The sequence below is a fragment of the Hippopotamus amphibius genome, chromosome 16, assembly GCF_030028045.1.
Source record: "Hippopotamus amphibius kiboko isolate mHipAmp2 chromosome 16, mHipAmp2.hap2, whole genome shotgun sequence".
Lineage (NCBI taxonomy): Eukaryota > Metazoa > Chordata > Mammalia > Artiodactyla > Hippopotamidae > Hippopotamus > Hippopotamus amphibius.
This window is the reverse complement of record NC_080201.1, coordinates 61132955-61154279: the sequence shown is the minus strand read 5'-3', so window position 1 is coordinate 61154279 and position 21325 is coordinate 61132955. Positions and strand designations below refer to the sequence as shown.

The window sequence follows — 21325 nt, the reverse complement described above, 5'->3', positions numbered from 1 at the left end:
GAAATTCTGCAAAACAAATGAAGACCTCTTTGAAATTTTGGAAAGGATTCATCAGGCCTGTGGACAGCATACTAATGCAGATCCTGAGGCCCCTGAAAATATAAGAATGGTTAATTTGACCTTTTGGGGCAAAATGCCTCAGATATCAGGAGAAAGTAGCAAAAATTCGATGGTACATTTGGAATAAACCCTTCTCAGTTGCCCCACTCCCTTGGAGTTGAGGCACCCAATTTGCCACAGAAGCCCCAGGTAAAATTGACAGTGGGGAGTAAGCTGATTAACTTTCTGATAGACCTCACCCTGAAGTTTTTCCACCAGAACAGCTTGACATCAGAGTCCCACCAGAACACCCTTCAAGCCTACAGATGGGGCTCATGAAAATCCCAGAAAAGGAGACAGAGCTTTTCCCCCCAAACCTTAAAAATAACCCAAAGACTGCTATCAGACCTCCACAAATGGGGACTCAACACAGACAAAAATTGCCCCACCCAGGACTGAAAAATAGACTTTATTTACTCGAATGCCTCGGACTGCAAGAAATTTCAGATAACTTGCTAATGTTTCTGTGGACAGTTTTTCAGGATATGCTTCAGAGTGGAAGGATATCCCATGGACAGAATCTTTGAAGTGGTTAAAACCCTCCTTAGGGAGGTTATCCCCTGATTTGGATTAAGGCATTAAAACTGCATTCATCTTGGAAACCACAGTCATGAGGAAAAACCAAGTAAATGAATCATACATTAAAAAGGAACATCGCTAAATATGTCAAGAGACATTTAACTTGGGATAAGGCCTTGCCATTTGCCCTGCTATTGATCAGTGGCTCTCAGAAACAGGCTTAAATTAAGCCCCTTTAAAATATTGTATGGTACGCCATTGTAGGTGTCTGCCCGGGTAGTTGACTCTATAAATGCTAAAAGACCTAGCAGTTGCCAATCATATCAAAACTTTGGGCACTATACTATTTACTATTCATGAGTCTGCCTCCAACAGGTCTGCCTATCCAACTGAAGTAGATGGTAATTCCGTTGTAGCTGGAGATGGGACAAGCAATTTGTTTAATTTTGTTCAAATAAATAGCACAGCAATTTAATATATGTATTGGGAAAACTGGAACCCAAACCGCAAGTTCAATTATGAGTTAAACAATAAACTGCTAAGACGTTTTATCAGGTTCAAATAGTTGTAGACAAAAAGGATTGACTAAATATCCTAGGGAATATTCATCACTTCCATTCAGCAGAATGGTCTTCACTGTTTTTCCTACAAGATTGTGGGATGGAAATTGACAGTGGGTAATTTTAATAGGGAAGAACATTTTGTATTCTATTACAAGTTAATCACTAAAGGGTTGTTGCCTATAAGCTGCTTATACATAATGGCCCATCTCTGGGAACCCTGCCTCCTAGGTAATGAGCATCAGCTAAAATACCTTTGTTAAGCTCACAAGAACCATCCTGACCAGGTCCACCTATGAATGACTGCAGGGAGGAAGAAATTAACACAACCCCTCTGGAGGGTGATGGGAACCAGGAAGTGTTTGACTTTATTCTCTCCCTTTTTACTGTAAAAGGAAACTGAATTCTAACTCAGGCAAGATGGTTCTTTGGGGGCATGAGCCCACCATCTTCTCGGTTTGCTGGCTTTCCGAATAAAGTTATTCCTTGCCCCAACAACTTGTGTTTCATTTATTGGCCTGTTGTGTGGCGAGCAGTACAAGCTTAGACTCAGTAACAAAAGAACAATGCAATTTACATCAATTTTAAAAAACGTATTGCTCTTTTTAAAGCAATGGTTAGTAAAGGCTCTTTAATTTAAAAATTAAAAATTTAAAAAGAAAAAATTTTTAATTTAAAAATTAAAAAATTTAAAAAGGAAAAAAATTTTTTTTTAAAAAAGAGGAAAGTAATGGTGACTGACATAAGTTATTAACATACCTTTGCCCTCCAGTCTCAAACTCCAGGCTTTGTCCTTGAGTCTCTGGAACTGAGCAGTGTTAAGTTGGCCTCCTGGCTGAATGAGGAATAGAAAGGAAAAGTTGATCTGTAGGGTGCTAGTATGAAATGGCCCATTCTCCCCAGGGAGAGTTTTATATTTTTTATTCTAGTTTGTAATACAGAGACAAGTCCAGCCCTTGTTTCCTTAAACTGCTTAAATTAATTCCAATTGCAGGGGGTGTTCCACATCCAATGACAGCCCCACAGCAACTACTTGAAGACCCAAGTTCCCAACCACTGAATTGCTTGAGCCTCAGGAGCATGAGATGGGAGCCACCTGCTGGCAAAACAATTTTTTATTAAAATCATTTTCTACATGTTAGATTTCATCCTAGATTTCAACATAACTGGTCCACAAAGCTGTAAGCTTTTACTTTAGAAGTATAACAGACAGTAACTGAAGGGGTTTCAAAGTACTGGGAAGCAGTACTGACCACCCCATGCGCAGACCTGTACTCTCCTCGCCCCGCCCCTCGCCCGTAGCGCTCCGCCCAGGTGCCGCCCCGGAAGCACCGCCTCGAAGTCCGCGCGTGCGCAATTTCTTACGGAAGCGGAGACCTAAGGAGTGAAGGTCGCACGCCAGAGCGTAAGTTTTTCCCTTTTAGTGTAAACCTGTACTGCACGATCTCCATACGCCATCTTTCGGGTCTCTGAGGTTCTGCGGGCATAATATTCCAGCTCCCGGCCTTTCGCTCCAAGTAAATCCGGAAGTCGCCGTTACAGGTCTAGTATTATTTTTGTTTGGTTTTGAAATCGCCCAGAGGTTGGTCCCTGCCCTTTGCTTTTCAGCCTTAGGTCTTCAGAGACACCGCCTTTCGCGACATTTTCCTGCTTAAAATTCTTTACTACCTCCGCCTGCGCCTTGTGAAGTCCCCTCCTGCGAGGTGCATTCGCCGCTCCAAGCTTCCCTCTCTCCGTTCCTGGAGGGCAGCGCCGGCCGCCCCGCTCCCGGGGAGGCCGCGTCCTCTCCCTGCTCCTGGGATCCTGGGGAGCCCGCCCCGCGTCTGAGACCCCCTCCTTCCCGGCCCTTCTATCCTCGCGACTTCCTCAGGGCTGTCCTTCGTAGTCAGCTGTTCCCCTCACCCTGCCTGGGGGGAGGTGACCTGGGCCAGCCGTGTGACACCCAGTGTTCTTCCGTCACAATTCCATCTCGCTGGAAAATGTGCTCTTTCGGTAGGCGGGTATGTTATTCAGTCATCATTTCTGTAAATACGTTAGTGAGCAGGGTCAGAAAAAGTAGAGACAGTGACTAAGAGTGAAAGAGACAAGTGGAAAGAGTGAGAGAACCGATGAGGTTGATGATGGCAGAGGCACTTGCAAAGGGATAGTAGAATGAAATAGATTTAGTTCTTACAGCTATGGGTGGATAAAATAGAGACGTGAATAAAGGAGTGGGATCTCCAGAGATTGGAGAGCAACATGGGGACAGGGCCCCTGTGTCAGCGGTAGGAGGAGGGACAGCAGTGGTGAGAGCACTTCACAGAGAGTGGTGGGGTGTGGATAAAAGAGTTAGCAGTAAGGCCTTCAGAGCATTGTGGTCCTGGGAGAGAAACAGAGGACAGGTGCTGACTAGAATTGCAGAGGAAGAGAGAGAGCAGGGAGGAAGCATAACCACCTGGGGTCCCGCAGGGTGGGAGTGTAACAGGGAGAGAAGGGCTGTCATCTGGATGGCCGAGAGGGACCAGAGGTGGAGAAAGAGGCAGAAACATATGGATATTTAGGATGATCAGAAAGGTTGGGCATAAAGAGCAACAAGAGGGGGAATGAGTTGCACAGTAGGGCAGGACAGGTGTGATAAAATAAATAGGGCAAAAACAGCAGGAGAGTAGAGGGGAGCCGAGAGAGAGAGACAGAGAAGAAAATAGGGAGCTAAACAATGAAGCAGAAACAAAGTAGTCTGGGTAGAGTGGAAAACTGGATACAGATGGGGGTGAGTTCTTTGGCAATGGATGATGAAGTTGTGGTATATTAATTTAGAATGTAATACATTTAAAGTTTATTTGCTTATATCATCCACCTCTGGGTAGATATCCAAAGGAAATGAAATCACTATGGGGGGGAAATATTTGCACAGCAGTGATCATTACGTAGTATTCACAGCAGCCAAGATGTGGAAAGAACTAAAATGTCTGATAAATGAATGGATGCAGAAAATTTATTTCAGCCAAAAATTATGACATTGTTATGACAGAAAAAGATAGCTATTATATGTGGAAACTAGAAATGTCTTACAGGGCCATAGAGTATAAAGGATATTAGGTGGGGTTGGGTGGTGGGGTAAATGGGGAGATGTTGGTCAGAGGTTACAAACATTCAGTTGTAAATTGAAAAAGTACAACGTGTATCTAACGTACAGCGTGCAGACTATAGTTAATCACCCTCTGTTTCTATATACTTGGAATTTGCTGTAGTCGTAGCACTCAGGTGTTCTCACTACACAGAAGTAAAATGGTAATTGGAAGTTGACAGAAGTGTAAACTACTTTATTGTGATAATTATTACGCAGTGTATATACATCTACCAAATCATCACATTGTATGCCTCATGTGTACACAGTTGTTATCAATTCTACCGCAGTTAAGCTGGGAAAGAAAAAGAAAGTGAGGGGTGTGCTGGGCTTCCTGCTCTGAGTGGTGCTCAACCCAGGCTTCACTTTAGATAGATGAGGCATTTTGCCGGATACACGTTTTGTATCCTCTGATGAGGGATTCTTCTCAGATTGCCGGTGTGAGGCCAAAGCTCAGTAATATTTAAGGTGCCCCAGTTAATTCTCATCTGGATCCATCACTGAGCATCGTGACTCTGAGTCCCCCCATTCCTGAGGGCTGAAATCTGGGCTGAGGGTGAGGGGCTCTCCTCTGCATGGGATTTGATTAGGGCCTGGTCTGTGACCTGAAGGGGACTGTGGGTCCAGCTGAGGTTCCCACTGTTGCTTTGTACTTGATACCTCACCAGGAGGGGAACAAGATCTGAGCAAAGAGTGGAAAGACTCACATATTGGCCTTTTACGAGTTTTACTGTCCTGAATCCCTCCTGTGACAGTGGGCAGCGGAGGACTGTCTATTCCACATGATGAGGTTTTTCCCTGTGTGTGTGGTTGTGGCACAGGAAACAGATTTGTTGATTCTGTGCATTAAACAGCATGTTTTCAACTTCAGGATCAACCTCCAAAGACTCAACGTTGTCTGAGGAAGAAACCCGGAAAAGGAAAGAAAAGGAATAAGAAATGGCTCTTTCTCAGGTAAAGTGATACTCTTAGTTGATTCTCAGTCCTTCCTGAAGTGCCCTTCTTTGGACTCGCTAATCTTCTCTGAAGTATCCTGCCTGACAGCACAGTCACCCAGGGCCTTCCCTCTCCACTTAGATGCCATCTCCCTGTGACCCAGTGACCTGGAGCTTGTGAAGAGGCTCCACTGGGCAGAGACCTGGGCAGGGCTTCACAGCCATAGATTCACACAGAGTGAACAGTTTGGGTAGTTTGGACATTTCCAGAGTACTGAGACTTCTAGTCTTTGAGTATAGATTTATTTGTATCTTTGGATTTGTTTTAGCAATGGTTAGTGTAGTTTTTGGTATGTAAATCATTTGCCTCCTTGGTGAATTTATTCTTAAGTATTTCATCCCTTCTTAATACTAAATAAGATAGTTTTCTAATTTTCCTTTTTTATTTATTTATTTTTTATTTTTTTGGGGGTACACCAGGTTCAATCATCTGTTTTTATACACATATCTAATTTTCCTTTGACATTGTTCGCTGTCTATAGAAATGCAACTGATTTTTGCATGTTGATTTTGTGTCCTGCAACTTTTCTAAAATTGTTATTTGATGTAGAGTTTTCCTGTGGAATCTTTATGGTTTATATAAATAAAACATGGTCATCTAGGAAAGAAGATAATTTTACTTCTTTTTCAATTTGGATAACTTAGATTTCTTTTTCTTATCTAATTTCTCTGGCTAGGAGTTTCAGTACTTTGTTGAAGAGAGCACATCCTTACCTTCTTCATCTCAGAGGAAAAGTTTTTAGTCTTTCACCATTGAGTATGTTAGCTGTGCTCTTTTCATGAGTGGCGTTTATTATATTGAGATAATTTACTGTTTCTAGTTTGTATATATATTTAAACATTGTTGAATTTTGTAAAATGCTTTTTTCTGTACCAGTTGAGATGATCATCTGTTTTTTTTTCCTTTTTTCTGTTAATGTGGTGTATCACATTAATTGATTTTTTTATGTTGAGTCCTGCTTGCCTTATATGAATAAAATCTACTTGGTCATGAAGTCAAAAATTTTGTTCTTAGTTTATTCACTTATTTTATTTTTGGCTGCGTTGGGTCTTTGTTGCTGTGCGCGGGCTTTCTAGTTGTGGTGAGTGGACACTACTCTTTGTCATGGTGCTTGCGTTTCTCATTGCAGTGGCTTCTCTTGTTGCAGAGCACTGGCTCTTGGTGCACGGGTTTCAGTAGTTGTGGCTCATGGACTCTATAGAGCGCAGGCTCAGTAGTTGTGGTGCACGGGCTTAGTTGCTTCGCAGCATGTGGGATCTTCCTGGCCCAGGGATTGAACCTGTGTCCCCTGTATTGGCAGGTGGATTCTTAACCACTGTGCCACCAGGGAAGTCCCAGTGAAATCACATCTTTTTAATGTGGTGTTGAGATTGCGTTTCTGGTACAAGGGTGCGTCAAAAATTATCCGCACTCTGGTTATATTAAAACTTCTGTAAATTCTACAGCCAGAATGTGGATAATTTTTGACTCTCATATTTTGTTAAGGATTTTACATCAATATTCATCGGGCATACTTGTTTCTATTTTTTCTTTTTTGTCTATTTCTTTGGGTTTGGTTTCAGGATCATGTTTGCTCCATAGATGAATTTGTCAGTGTTGCCTCTTCAACTCTTTGTAAGATTTTTAGCAGGATTAGAGGTACTTCTTTTGTAAATGTTTGGTATGATTCTGCAATGACACCATCTGGCTCTAGGTTTTTCTTTGAGGATTTTGATAACTGCTTGAATCTTTCTAGTTACAGTTCCGTTCACATTTTTAATTTCTTTATGTAGGTATTATTGTTTGTAGTAATCACTACAGTCCTTTAAAAATTGTCTTTGAATCACTTGCATATCTGTTTTTAATTATTTGAATCTTCTTTTTTCCTTAGTCTAGGGAAGGATTTTTCCATTTAATTTTTTCAAAACGCCAACTCTTGGTTTGTTGACTTTTTAATTTCTGGTCTAATCTCTCTCTCTTTTTTTTTTTTTTTGTCTTTTAACTTAGAAATTTTCTTTTTCTTTTTTAAAACTAAACTTTATTTTAGAAAAGTTTTAGATTTACAGAAGAATTACAACGAAAGAGAGTTTCCATTTATCCCGAACATAGTTTCCCCTGTTATTAGCATCTAACATTAATATGAGGGTGAGTCAAAAATTACGCACACTCTGGCTGTAGAATTTACAGAAGTTTTAATATAACTGGAGTGCGAATAATTTTTGCCTCACCCTCATATGTTACATTTGTTGGAATTAATAAACCAGTATTGACATACTGCTTCCAGTATTGACGTACTGCTTCCAGTATGTCATACTACTTTGACATACTTTATTCAGATTTCCTCAACTTTTCCCTAATATCCTTTCCCTGTTCCATTCAGAATACCACATTACATTCAGTTGTCATGACTGCTTAGGGTCCTCTTGGCTTTGACAGCTTTGTAGACTTTTTTTATTTTTTAATTAAAAATATTTTTAACTTTTTATTCTGTATTAAAGTATAGCCAATTAACAATGTTGTGATAGTTTCAGGTGCACAGCAAAGCGACTCAGCTGTACATAAACGCATATCCGTGCTCCCCCAAACTTCCCTCCCATCTAGGCTGCCACATAACATTGAGCAGAGTTCCCTGTGCTGTACAGTATGTCCTTGTTGGTTATCTATTTTAAATATAGCAGTGTGTACATGTCAATCCCATAGTCTCTAACTATCCCCTCCACCCAACCATAGATTAGTTCTTTGTCTGTTAGACTGTTTCTGTTTTGTAAATAAGTTCATTTGTATCATTTATTAGATTCTGCATGTAAGTTATATCATATGATATTTCTCTTTGTCTGACTTACTTCACTCATTATGACAGTCTCTAGGTCCATTCATGTTGCTGCAAATGGCATTAATTTGTTCTTTTTAGTGGCTGAATAATATTCCATTGTATATATGTACCACATCTTCTTTATCCATTCCTCTGTGGATGGACATTTAGGTTGCTTCCATGACTTGGCTACTGTAAGCAGTGCTGCTATGAACATTGGGGTGCGTGTATCCTTTTGGACTGTGTTTTTCTCTGGATATATGTTCTTGAGTGGGATTGCAGGGTTATATGGTAGCTCTATTTTTAATTTTTTAAGGAACCTCCGTAGTCTTCTCCATAGTGGCTGTACCAATTTACATTCCCAGCAACAGCTCAGGAGTGTTTCTTTCTCTCCACACCCTCTCCAGCATTCATAGTTTGTGGATTTTTTGATGAGAGCAATTTTGACTGGTGTGAGGTGATATCTCATGGTAATTTTGATTTGCATTTCTCTAATAATTAGAGATATTCAACTACTTTAAAATTTTTTATTGAAGTATTGTTGATTTATGATGTTCAGTTAGTTTTGGGTGTACAACAAAGTGATTCAGTTTTATATCTATATTTTCCTAAGATCCTTTTCCCTTATAGGTTATCACAAAATACTGAATATAGTTCCCTGTGCTATATAGTAGGTCCTTGTTGGTTATCTGTTTTATACATAGTAGTGTGTATATGTTAATCCCAAATCCTAATTTATACCTCCCCTTCTGCTTTGGTCACCCCTAAGTTTCTTTTCTATGTCTGTGGGTCTATTTCTGTTTCATATATGAGTTCAATTGTATCTTTTTTTTTTAAATTTCACATATAAGTAATATATTTGTCTTTCTCTGGCTTACTTCCCTTAGTGTGATAATCTCTAGGTCTATCCGTGTTGCTACAATTGGCATTATTTCATTTCTTCTTTATGGGTGTGTAATATTCCATTGTATATATATACCACATCTTCTTTATCCATTCATCTGTCAGTGGACATTTAGGTTGCTTACAACCTATTGTAAATACTGCTACAGTGAACATTCGGGTGCGTGTATCATTTCAAATTGTGGTTTTCTCCAGATATACGCCCAGGAGTGGGTTTGCAGGTTCTGAATCTTATTTAACTCTTTCGTTCTGCCAAAGTTGAATTCAGTTTGTTCTCTTTCTGCTTCCTTGAGATGTAAAAATGGTTTCTTGATTGGAGATCTTTTCCCTTTTTGTTGTAACCGTGGAGCTGTGTAGACTTCCTTTTAATCACAGCCTCCACTGTGTGCTTCCATATGTAAGTAAAACGGGTATTGAAGTCTCATATTGTTACTTTGCTGCTGTTTCTCTCTTTATTTCTGTTAACCTTTGCTTCACTTGTTAATATCTTCTTGGTGACTTGAGTCCTGTAGCATTTATATAATGTGTTTGTGCCTTCTGTCAGGTTTTGTCTTTGTTGTGTCTGATACAATGTACTTCCCCCTGCTTTCTTTAGGATGGAGTATCTTTTTCCTTTCTTTCACCTTTAGTTTTTCCATCTCATTCGAATTGTGAATGTTCACATTTTCAACTCTCTGACACACTCTCTCGGTGTCTCTCACACTTGCTCTTTATTTTTTCCTCCTGTTGCTTCCTCTAGTGGTCCCTACTCAGGCACAGAGAACAGTGGTGAAAGGCAGGAGCCCTGGCCAGCCCCCTTCAATTCGCTGTAATTACAGAGGATATGCATATAGATGTTTACTTTTCATGATGTTTGGTGAAATGTTCTTGCTTAATAACAATATATTTTTTACATACACATTTTTTGTAATGATTTAAAGAAAAATTTTTAAAAATTCAATTTAATTTATTTATTTTGGCTGTGTTGGGTTTTCATTGCTGTGTGAGGGCTTTCTATAGTTGTGGAGATCGGGGGCTATTCTTTGTTGCAGTGCATAGGCTTCTCATTGTGGCTTCTCTTGTTGAGGAGCATGGGCTTTAGGTGCTCAGGCTTCAGGAGTTGTGGCATGTTGGTTCAGTAGTTGTGGCTCATGGGCTTAGTTGCTCCGCAGCCTGTGGGATCTTCCTGGACCAGAGATCGAACACGTCCTCTGTGTTGGCAGGCGGATTCTTAACCACTGCGCCACCAGGGAAGTCCCTCTGTCAGTGTACTTTTAATGTTCTCCTTTACTTAACTGTTTGATTTAAGTTTCAGTTCCAGAGCCCAACTGAACCAGAAACATTTTTATTCAGTGCTATTTCTGTCATTATCATAAGTGAAGATTTTGACTTTTCTTTAAAGCCGTCGTGGACTTTGTCATCTCTGAAGCCACCACTCATAGTGTAACTCATTTAAATATTGAATATCACTCAATGTGTAGAGCATAGTATCTGACACTTCTGCATAGACAACCCATTGTTTAGTATTATTTATATGTGTTTCACGGATTCTCCACAAAGATGAAAAATCCATATTTATTGGGTGATATCATAGTCTTTTATGAAAAAGCATAAGCATTTAAAAGAAGGGAAACAGAATTTGGTCTAAATACCTTAACATAGATCTTTCAGAACATATGCTTTAACCAAATCGATCTTTACCCATCTCTCATCTTTTTATTTTGTATGATGATAAGAACTCTTCCCGTGACCCATTGGTGAAATATATTTTCATTTCAGGAATGGTTAACCTTCAAAGATGTGGTCATTGAATTCTCTCAGGAGGAGTGGGAATGCCTGGACCCTGCTCAGAGGGCCTTGTACAGGGACGTGATGTTGGAGACCTACAGGAACCTGCTCTCTCTGGGTGAGGATAACTTCCTATTAGAAGTTGGGGTCTCCCCTTGGGTATTTTGCAATTTTCCCCATGTGTTTCTTGAGAGATCCTGTTTTCATTGCGTGATCTGAAAGCCCTGTTGACACAGACATGATGTGAGATCACAAGTGTAAACTGATCCTTTCTTCAGATGATCTGTCCATTTCACATCGCATCCGGGGTTGTTCAAGAGCTTAATTGTGTATGAAGTTCAGTGGCCAACTTTAAACAAATGCCCCCAAATTTTCCATTTTCTACCTTTTCGCTTTTGACTTAGAGTTTCTAGGAAGAGAGTTCGGTATCTACATATTATACTGTTCCCTGTGCTTTTATAAGGAGACAGTGGATGAATTTGTGAAATGTTTTTTCAGACCCACCTGTAACATCCTCACTCTTTTGCTGAAGAAGGAGCTGTGATTTTTGGAAAACCACAGCACTTAATGTTTTTTTTGTTCTGATAATCAGAAATTTCTTTTTCTGACCTGAATATTATCTCCCTTTTGTAGCAAGAGAAAGGGCCCTGAACTGTTGTGAGTGATGTGAAAATACCCAAAAACCAAATCGGTTGGAATGTATGAAAAGTGTGAACACAGATGGGATCTCAGAATGGCAGAGAGGAAGCCACAATAGTAATCGTATTTGGGAAACTCTTCTCACGGTGGAGAGTCTTTTGGGAAAACAGGAGTTCGTTTATTGAAAACACTCAGAGGAGAGGTTTCTTCTCCCTAACTTATCACTCTGTTCTTCAACATGTAAAATGTATTCTTTGACCCTCCAGTGGTGTTGCAGCTTCTGTAGAGACAAAGGCAAGGTCTTTATCAAGATCTACAACACTCGCCACCTGGTTACTGTGAACTGGTTGTTGCTTGACTTTGATTAGCATAATGTGGGCTGTGGTATTGGGTTGTTTTGCCTCCTCTTCTCTCATTATGGGCTTGATTCTATTGGATGCTCAGTTCTTAGTCCATATAGGTCAGAGCTAGTGCCTCTCAGTGTTTAACCATTGACCCTATCCTGGTTTCATCACAGTTATTGTATTTGGAAGATATAATCAGAAGATGGGAAAATCCTGGGTGCTATTTATTTTTATCTGGCACCTCCGAACATGTATGGAGCTCAGTCCCTGTCTTCTTGTTTAGATCCCTGAGCCATTTCTTCTATTCTGCTTTTGCCACACATTTCAAGGGTGTGTGAACAGCCTGGTGGATCAAATCTTCTGTGATTGTTACTTAGGAAAACTGTAAAGGAAAGTGGATGGAGATCCTCTTTTTGATCCTAATCCAACAAGGGGAACGTATATGAGTGTTTCAGGCTCTTAGCTTGGCGTCTCTGGGTCGAGCAAATGGTCCCATCTCAAGGTCTTATAATATCCAACCCCAATATGTTGTATGTTTTCACTCTCGTAGTGCTCTATCTAGTCTGGGAATGTAGACTCTTCCTGATTTTACTTTCTCCTTAGCTTGTATAATTTTTCCTCTTAAACTTGATTTTGAAGTATGTAGCCCTAGGGTCTGAAATCGTATCCAGTTTCTTTGCTGTGGTGATCCACCTACGTTTAAAGGGCAACTTCTAGTGTACTCTCTGTGGTGTGGGTTTATTGGGTAATAGAAAAGTTTTGAAAGAGAATACCTTCCCTCATGTTGTAATATTTTCCTGCTCCATACAAAATCATCACTTGAAGCTACTTAGTAGAGTCATCAATCAGCATGTTCTAGGATACAAGACAGAAGACCTTGACATACAAGTCTTTCCAGGTTCTTTTTCTGACTTTGAGCAATGTCACAAAAGCTTGTGTAAAGGGCACTGTGACAGTATTGTTCACATGTCCTAACGTCCACTCTCTTTGAGCCTCAGTACGTGGTATAGCAATTTCTCCTAACAACAGTATTGTCCAAGTTCACATCCTCATATTTGTGAGGCTGTTGACTAAACTGTTGCTTCTGTCATGCCACCTGTTCCGTCCTGTGTGCCATTGTTCATTCTGCCTCCACACAGAATTCTGAAGCAACTTAATGATACCCTATGAAGTAGAGTGAGACCTTCAGTGATAAACCATCATTTGTTTTGTTTAAGGTGCTAGTACTTTCATTTTGTATATTTTTATGCATTATGAACGACTTTTATTTTTATCATTAGGTTTCTATTTTATGTTTCTCTTTGTTTTTGTTTTGTATTTGGAGTAGGTGTGATGGTTGGTTGAGGAACCTTCCCCTTCCCCTCATTGTGGAATTGGTGATCAGTTCCTTTTAGAATTCTTTACGTATTCTTTTTTTTAATGATTTTTTGACATATTTGCATATTTTAATTATTTATTTTTTGGTTGCATTGGGTCTTCATTGTCACGTGCAGGCTCTAGAGCACAGGCTCAGTAGTAATGGTGCACAAGCTTAGTTGCTCTGAGGCATGTGGGGTCTTCCCAGACCAGGGATCGAACCCATGTCCTCTACATTGGTAGGTGAATTGTTAACCACTTATGCCACCGGGGAAGTCCCTCTTTATGTATTCTTGATGTTAAACTATTGTTGAATTTATGATTTGCAAGTATTTTATATTATACCATACATTGTTTTTTCTCTCTGCTGAGTATGGCTTAGTGCACAATAGTTGAGTGTTATGATGTAGTCCAATTTTCTGTTTTTATTTTGTTGGTCTGAGCTTTTGGTGTTGTATCTGATGAATCATTGGTGAATCCAAAGTTAAGAATCTTTTCTTGTATGTTTACTCATAAGAGTTTTATGCCCCAGGGTCTTAGATTTAGGTCTTTGAAGTGTTTAGAGTTAATTTTTGTCTGTAGTGTACAATATTGGTCCAACTGAATTATTTTGCGTGTGGATATACAGTTTTCTCACCACCTTCTGTTCCATAGACTGCCCTTCCCCCATTATGTGGTCCCGACAACCTTGCGGAACATCATTTGACCTTATACACAAAAGTTTTTTTTTCTGAATCTGCTGTGATCCACAGGTCTCTCTCTTTATGCCGGTACCATACTGCTTTGATTAGTGTAGCTTAGGAAAAACTTTTGAAATAAAGAAGTGTGAATTGTCTGACATTGTTTTCAAGCTTGTTTTTGCTATTCATTGTGTACTGAGATTCCATAGGAATTGTAGGATTGATTCATCTGTTTCATTTAATTTCATTCAGCATATTGGGATTACACTAGGGATTATTTTGAATCTCCTGATAACTTTGGCTAGTACTGACATCTTGACAATATCAACTTCAAATCCATGAACTTGGGGTATCTTTGCAGTTATTTGTGTCTTCTCTAATATTTTTCAGAAGTCTTTAGTTTGCAGTATACACATCCTTCCCTCCTTGTATAATGTTTAAGTAATTTTTTTATTCTCTTGTAAACTGAATTGCTTTGATTGTTCATTTTTAATGTTAGAAACTCAATTGGTTTTTGCCTATTGACATTGTATCTTGTAATATTTTTGAAGCCTTTCATTATTTCTCAGTTTTTTTTTTACTTGTTAATGTTGCAAAATGCCTATTATGGGCATGTCGTTTTGTAGGAGATATTTAGAAAAATATTTTGTTGTCATAAAACCTATTCTATTGAATTCTTTTTCTCTATGGTGTATTTGTTTTATAATTCTAAATAGCGACTTATTAGATAATCTTGTTTTGAATTTTTTAGCATTATAATATATTGTGTGTTCATAAGCATTTGTTTATGTACAGTAAGTATACAAAATATACCTATAGTATAATGTATTTTTCTCTATTATGAGAGAGCAGTATGTTTACTGTTGATTGGTAAGTGCTTTGGAGTCACAGTGGAAAAATTGCATTTTCTTTGAGAGCTGATGTAAGTTTTTCCAATATGACTATTTTTGTCTTAAGGGGTTTGCAAGTAGTCTCCCCTAAAATCAACCTGATTTATATTTCATAACTTTTTTTAGTAAACAGTTCTATTGCTTTAGTGTTTCTAAAAATTTTAAGATCATAGTTGGGATGTTTCAAAATTTTAAAAAAATTAAAACAAAAAACAAAAAAATCCATAGTTGGGAAGTTTTGTAACTGTGTTTAGTTAATACTATAAGTATTACTTTTGGTGTAATATCATATATTCAACATGAAAGAGTTATTTATGAATTTATCCTTATGGTTCTTTATGTCGTGTAGATATCTGTCCAATACATGTGGTCAAGCATTTACAACCCAAAGCGAATGGTGATACAGGAGAAGTATTCCAAACAGTGATCTTGGGAAGACCTAAAAGTCGTGAGATCAAGCATTTTTACTTCAGGGAAATCCAGGAAAATGTGTATGACTTTGAGAGTCAGTGGAGAGATGATGAAAGAAATGACAAAGGAATGCCTGTAACCCCGAAAGGATATCTCACTGATGGAAGAGATGGACATGGTAGAAGGGATGCAGGAATCAAGCCCATTGGAAATATGCTTGGATTAAATGTTCAGGATAAGCTGCAGGTAGTTCAAACTGATGGGATAATTTCTGAATATAATGAAGTTGAGAGGTCTGTCAACAGTAGTTTCTCATTTTCACCACTTTCACCTCTTAGTGTCCAAACTAATGTTTCTAATATATATGGTAGTGATTTTATGCATCCTTTAGTACTGACACAAGATCAGAAAGCACACAGAGAAAGAGCATTCAGATGTATTGAGTGTGGGAAAACCTTTACTTACGGCTCAATTCTCAGGAATCATCAGATAATCTATTCAGAAGAGTTATTACAGAAATGTGATGTATGTGTCAAGGTCTTTAGTACACATTCACACCTTGCAGTTCATCAGAGAATTTATACTGGAGAGAAATCTTACAAATGTAATGAGTGTGGCAAGGTCTTCAGTCAGAAAACAACCCTAGCAAATCATCTGAGAATTCATACTGGAGAGAAACCTTTCAAATGTAACGAGTGTGGCAAAAGCTTTAATCGATACTCAAACCTCTCTAGACATCAGATAATTCATACAGGGAAGAAATTATATAAATGTGATGTCTGTGGCAGTTTCTTTAGTCGAAAATCAAACCTTGCAGATCATGGGAGAATTCATACTGGAGAGAAACCTTATAAATGTAATGATTGTGGCAAGCTGTTTAGTTATAGTTCACACCTTTCAACTCATCAGAGAATTCATACAGGAGAGAAACCTTACAAATGTAATGAGTGTGGAAAATTCTTTAGTGAAAAGGCAACACTTGCAAAACATAAAAGAATTCATACTGGAGAGAAACCTTTCAAATGTAATGAGTGTGGAAAGGCCTTTAGTCAAAAAGCACATCTTCAACTTCATTGGAGAATACATACTGGAGAGAAACCTTACAAATGTAACGAATGCGGCAAGGTCTTCAGTCGAAATTCACACCTTACAAGTCACCGGAGAGTACATATTGTAGAGAGACCTTTCAAATGTTTTGAGTGTGGAAAAGCCTTTACTCAGGTCTCAACCCTCACTAAACATCAGAAAATCCATACGTGAAAGAAACCATCTAAGTGTGATATATGTGGGAAGGTCTTTAAATCTCACAGAACAAAAGAAACTAGACAAATATCATGAGTGAGGCAAAGCTTTTATGTTTATAAGCCTCGGTTATGATCAGATAATTAATATGGGATTGGACTATAACAAATGTAATGAGTGTCTCAAAGTGTTTTGTCAGAATTCATATCTTAGGGGACTTCCCTGGTGGCACAGTGGTTAAGAATCCATCTGCCAATGCAGGGGACATGGGCTCGATCTCTGGCCCAGGAAGATCCCACATACTGCGGAGCAACTAAGCCTGTGCGCCACAACTACTGAGCCTGTGCTCTAGAGCCCGGGGTCCACAACTAAAGCCCATGTGCCTAGAGCCCGAGCATCACAACAAAAAGTAGCCCCCACTTGCCACAACTAGAGAAAGCCCGTGCGCAGCAATGAAGACCCAATGCAGCCAAAAGTAAATAATTAATTAAAGAAAAAAAGAATTCATACCTTATGATCCACGAAAGATTTCATATTGGAAAGAACTGTTAGAAATGTAATGAGTGTGGTAAGTTCTCCAGTGTGCTTTCAAGCCTAACTTGCCTTCAGATGATGTATACAGGTGTTAACCCTTAAAGATATAATGAAGGTGGCAATGCTTTTAGCAGGCATTCACATCTTAGGCTTCATGATAATATTCATACTCGATAGAGGCCAGATAAATGAGTAATATTTAATGTGGTCAGGCCATTGAAAATTCATTCTACAAAGATTCCTCACCAATGCATGAATGTGAGAAATCTATTCTCATGGCTCGTGTTCTACCAGTAATCAGGTAGTCTGCACTGGACAGAATATTACAAATATACTGAATTTTGCAAACATTTTAGGTTGTGCCTTAAACTCAGGGATCACCAAATACTTCTTTCTTTAAAATGCAACGAATGTGGCAAAATTTAAAATATTGCTCATTTGCCCCTAAGTATCAGGATATTTGTCTTGGAGAGAAACCACACAGATGTAATGTGTGTGGCAGGGATTTTATCCAAAGATCACAAGTTGGGGAACATACTGGAGCAATAACTCACAAATGCAATGGGTGTGGCAAAACCTTTACCTTGAGTTCAAGTATCGGGGAGCAGCAGAGAATCCATATTGAAGAGAAGCCATGGAAATGTGTGAATCGAGGCTTTATCCATGCTTCACTATGCACTGGACTTTAGAACACACATCTTTGAGAGAAACCACACAAAGCGATATGTGTGCTAAGGCTCATAACTGAAGAACAAAACTGGAACACAGGATTTATGTTGGAGGACAAGATTTCAAATATTACGAATGTTGTAAATGTGGGTACATCAAGTAAGTCTGGTGTAATGCAAGAATTCATACAGGTTATAAAATATATACATAGAAACACTGTGAATCAGTGTGGCCTCAGTGTTTAGCAAAAAGTTCATGTTTGGGAGAATTCTGACAAATGTAACGAATTTGTTGAATTTTTTCAGCAATTTTTTCAACAGACCACACATCAGAGAATGCATACTGGGAATGAATAAGTCTGTAGTTCTCTGAGGTTAACCTGAGATATTAAATACTGCAGAATCATTACGAGTAATGTGTTAAAACTTACGACGTGTATATGAGAGGAAGAAGGACATTTGTGAAAATGGCCCAGTGTCTTCAGTGTATAAATATTCAATTATTTGAGCCTTCTTGAAAAGGCTACAGTAGTATTTTTGCTTTTCAATTTGAAGTTTGAAGTAACACGGACTAACAAATTGGAGTCCGTATTGGACTTGTTTCTTTTACTTTAACATTTGTACTCTATTGCTTTTGGTAGAAATAAATCAGTAAAGGGATGTTGCCTGTAAGCTTAAATTATCATGGGCCATCTCTGGGAAGCCTGCCTTCCTTGTAATGAGCATTAAGGTAAAATACTGTTGTTTAGCTCCCAGGAAATATGCTGACCAGGCCCTCATGTGAATGGCTTCAAGAAGAAAGAAATTAACACCACCCTTACTGAATGCCAACAAAAAAATCAGTAAATCTAAGAAAAATGGAAAATTTGATTCCAGCCAAATTGGAGGATGATAACCTGGGAAGAGTGTCTAAGAAAGCTCTGAGAATTATTCTGCCCGTTAGAAATCAAGGCACAGTTATATAAGTTTTCTGAGACAGAGGGCAGTATGTCAAATACCATGTTATTGGCAGTTTACATAACCCAGATCTAAGCATCATCGTGGTGGGTCATGTGAACTCTTACAAGATCAAGAAGGAATGTTATCTTTTTTTTTCCTTTTAATAAAAAAGAATTTTATTGAGATATAATTGACATACAATAAATGCATATATTTAAAGTGTACAATTTGATATTTTGTTTTCTTATTCTTCATCTTGGCTTCTGCTGTAACTGGCCCAGACAGCCATAAGCTTTTACCTTCAAAGTCTTAACAGAGAATAACTTAAACAGGCCAAGGTACCTGGAGGCACCAACCCCTCCCTGCTCCCAGTCCCTCCCTCCCGAGCTGAGTGCACAAACCTGGGTGCTCTCTTGGCTCCGCCCCTCACCGATTGGGCCCCGCCCAGGCCCCGCCCCGTAAGCCCTGCCTCTAACCCTTTCCTAAAGACCCAGAAGCTGAGGGCACCGGGCGAAAGTCACGGAGCGGTGGTAAGTTTCTTTATAATGTAAATCTCCGCGGTGCAGGTACCCCTCTAGCCCTCCCAGCGCCCGGCCCTCCGCCCCAGTAAATACAGACGTCGCCATTACTGGTCGGGTATTTTCCCTCGTGGGTTTGAAATCACGCTGAGGCCAGTCCCTGCCCTTGGCTTTTCTCCCTTTGGTCGCAACATTTTCCTGCTTAAAACGTGTTACTTTCCCGGCTTCCTTATAAAACCTTCCACAAGGTGTGTTCGTTCCCTCAGCCACGCCCTCTCGGCCCCTGGAGGCAGCGCCGGCCGCCCGGCTCCCGGAGAGGCCGCGTCCTCTCCCAGGTCCTGGGATCCTGGGGAGCCCGCCCCTCCTGAGACCCCCTCCCTCCCAGCGCCTCCGTCCAGTTCTCGTGTCTCCTCAGGCCCATCCTTCTGCTCCGCAGGCCTCCCCTTGCATTGGGGGAGGTGACGTGTACCAGCCAAGTTAACTCCCCGTGTAGTTCCTTCCCCAGTTGCACCCCGTTAGAAAATGGTCCCTTCTGGTTCGTGGGCATTTTATACATCAGTGAATGGAATCAGGAAAAGCAGAGACAGACTGAGAGAGAAGTAGAAAAAAACAGGGTAAAACATTGAGGGAGAACCAGTGGGAACATAGAGGGTGGCTGGGGGACATTTAAAGACATAGTAAAATGAAAGTGAATAAATCTTGAAAGGAGCAGTTAATATAGTGGAGAAATAAGCCGGATCTGCAGAGACTGCAGGGCCATATAAGGAAGGGGTCCTAGATCAGCGTGAGAAGGCGGGATAACAAAGGAGAGTCACTTCACACAGAGAGTAGGGGGAGAGGATAAGAGATTTCGAACCTTGGCCTTCAGAGCAACATGGTGCTGGGAGAAAAGGTAGAGTGACAAGAGCAGAGGAAGAGGGAGAGACCAGGAAGCACAGCCACCTGGGGAGCCTTGGATTGGAGAGGAAGGGAGTGTAACAGGGACAGAAAGGGTGTAACCCAGAGGGCAGAAAGGGAAGGGAGGTGGTGGAAGAAAAAGGCAGAAATTCGAAGAGATTTAGGACAATAAGGGTGGAGAGAAGGTGCATCAAGAGGGGGAGCTAGGTGGAGAGTGGGGCAGGACAGGAGAGAGGGAAGAAACAGAAAGGCAGAAACAGGAAAGTAGAGGAAAAGGAAAAGAGAAACAGAAATGAAATAGGGAGACAGAATGAAATGGAGCCACCTAAGGGTGCAGGTAGAGGGGAAAGTGGATCCAGATGGGTGGTGAGTTGTTAGGATATGGATGATTGAGTTAAAATAATATGAATTTGAGTCTTTAGAATCTGATATATTTAAAATTTGTTTAAATTCTTCAGATGACGATGAGAATTGTGAAGCTCCTGTCTATAGGGCGTATGCATTTTGTTATTATTTGTATCAGAGGAAAACTTCTATTTGCACACCCTGTTGAGCGAGGAGGCAGTGACTTGATTCACTCAGGTGTGGGTCACCCCTTCCGTTTTCCTGGCCAGGAGTAGAGGCCACAGGAAAGAAGTGGTGCAAGGAAAGACTGACTCTGTCACTACATGCTGCCTTTTTAAAGGAATATTGAAAGTGTTGTGTTTTGTAATGGATTTACTTCTTTTTTGTTTCTTTACGTATTAATTCTTTTGTAGCTTGAAATAAATCTTAGTCCATTGGGTTTCTTTGTTCTTATAAATAATTTTTAACTTCTGAAAGAAGCTTTGGTCTACGGCCATACCACCCTGAACGCGCCCGATCTCGTCTGAAAGAAGCTTTGCTGGCTTCCAATATGCATTCATTGTGTCTTTAAGAATGAGTTATTTAATTTTTGCATTTAGGGGATTTTCCTGTTTTCCTCCTGCTTGCTGTTTATAGTTTCATCTCATTGTGGTTAGAGGAGATCCTTTTTTTTTTTTTTTTTTTTTGGCTTGCAGACTCATAGTTCCCTGAACATGGATGGAACCAGGGCCCTTGACAGTGAAACTGCAGAGTCCTAACCACTGGACTGTCAGGGAATTACCATATCCTTAGTTTGTTTTTTTCCAAAACTTTGACACTGGGCTTTTAGATTAAAAATAATTAACAGATTATTGCTTTTTAAAATTTGTTCCAAATTTATCCCTGGCCTGAGTGATTTAGTGACTCTGAGTCCTCCCATTCCTGAGGGCGAGGGGGCGCTGCTCTGCATGGGGATTGATCAGGGCCTGGTCTTTGACCTGAAGGGGATTGCTGGTTCCAGCTGAGTTGCCCACTGCTACTATGTAAGAGAGGGCCTCACCTGGAGGGGAGCAAGATCTGAAAGAAAGGGTGAGAAAACCCCCTGGCTGGTCTCTGTGTAGGAATTTACTGTCCTGAGTCCC

General features: G+C 40.0%; 1 protein-coding gene across 1 annotated transcript; it reads left to right on the top strand.

Moving 5' to 3' along the window:
* Positions 1-2554: 2554 nt before the first annotated feature.
* LOC130838765 (zinc finger protein 347-like) lies at positions 2555-18648 on the top strand. The gene is made up of 4 exons (XM_057712271.1): positions 2555-2720; positions 5156-5238; positions 10733-10859; positions 15000-18648. The coding sequence occupies exons 2-4, from the start codon at positions 5224-5226 to the stop codon at positions 16319-16321; spliced, it is 1464 nt and encodes a 487-aa protein (XP_057568254.1). The 5' UTR covers positions 2555-2720; positions 5156-5223; the 3' UTR covers positions 16322-18648.
* The last annotated feature ends 2677 nt before the right edge of the window (positions 18649-21325 follow it).

Coding starts and splice junctions, on each gene's coding strand:
- LOC130838765 (XM_057712271.1), top strand. Junction 10,860..14,999: donor CAGGAACCTGCTCTCTCTGG/GTGAGGATAACT, acceptor TATGTCGTGTAG/ATATCTGTCCAATACATGTG.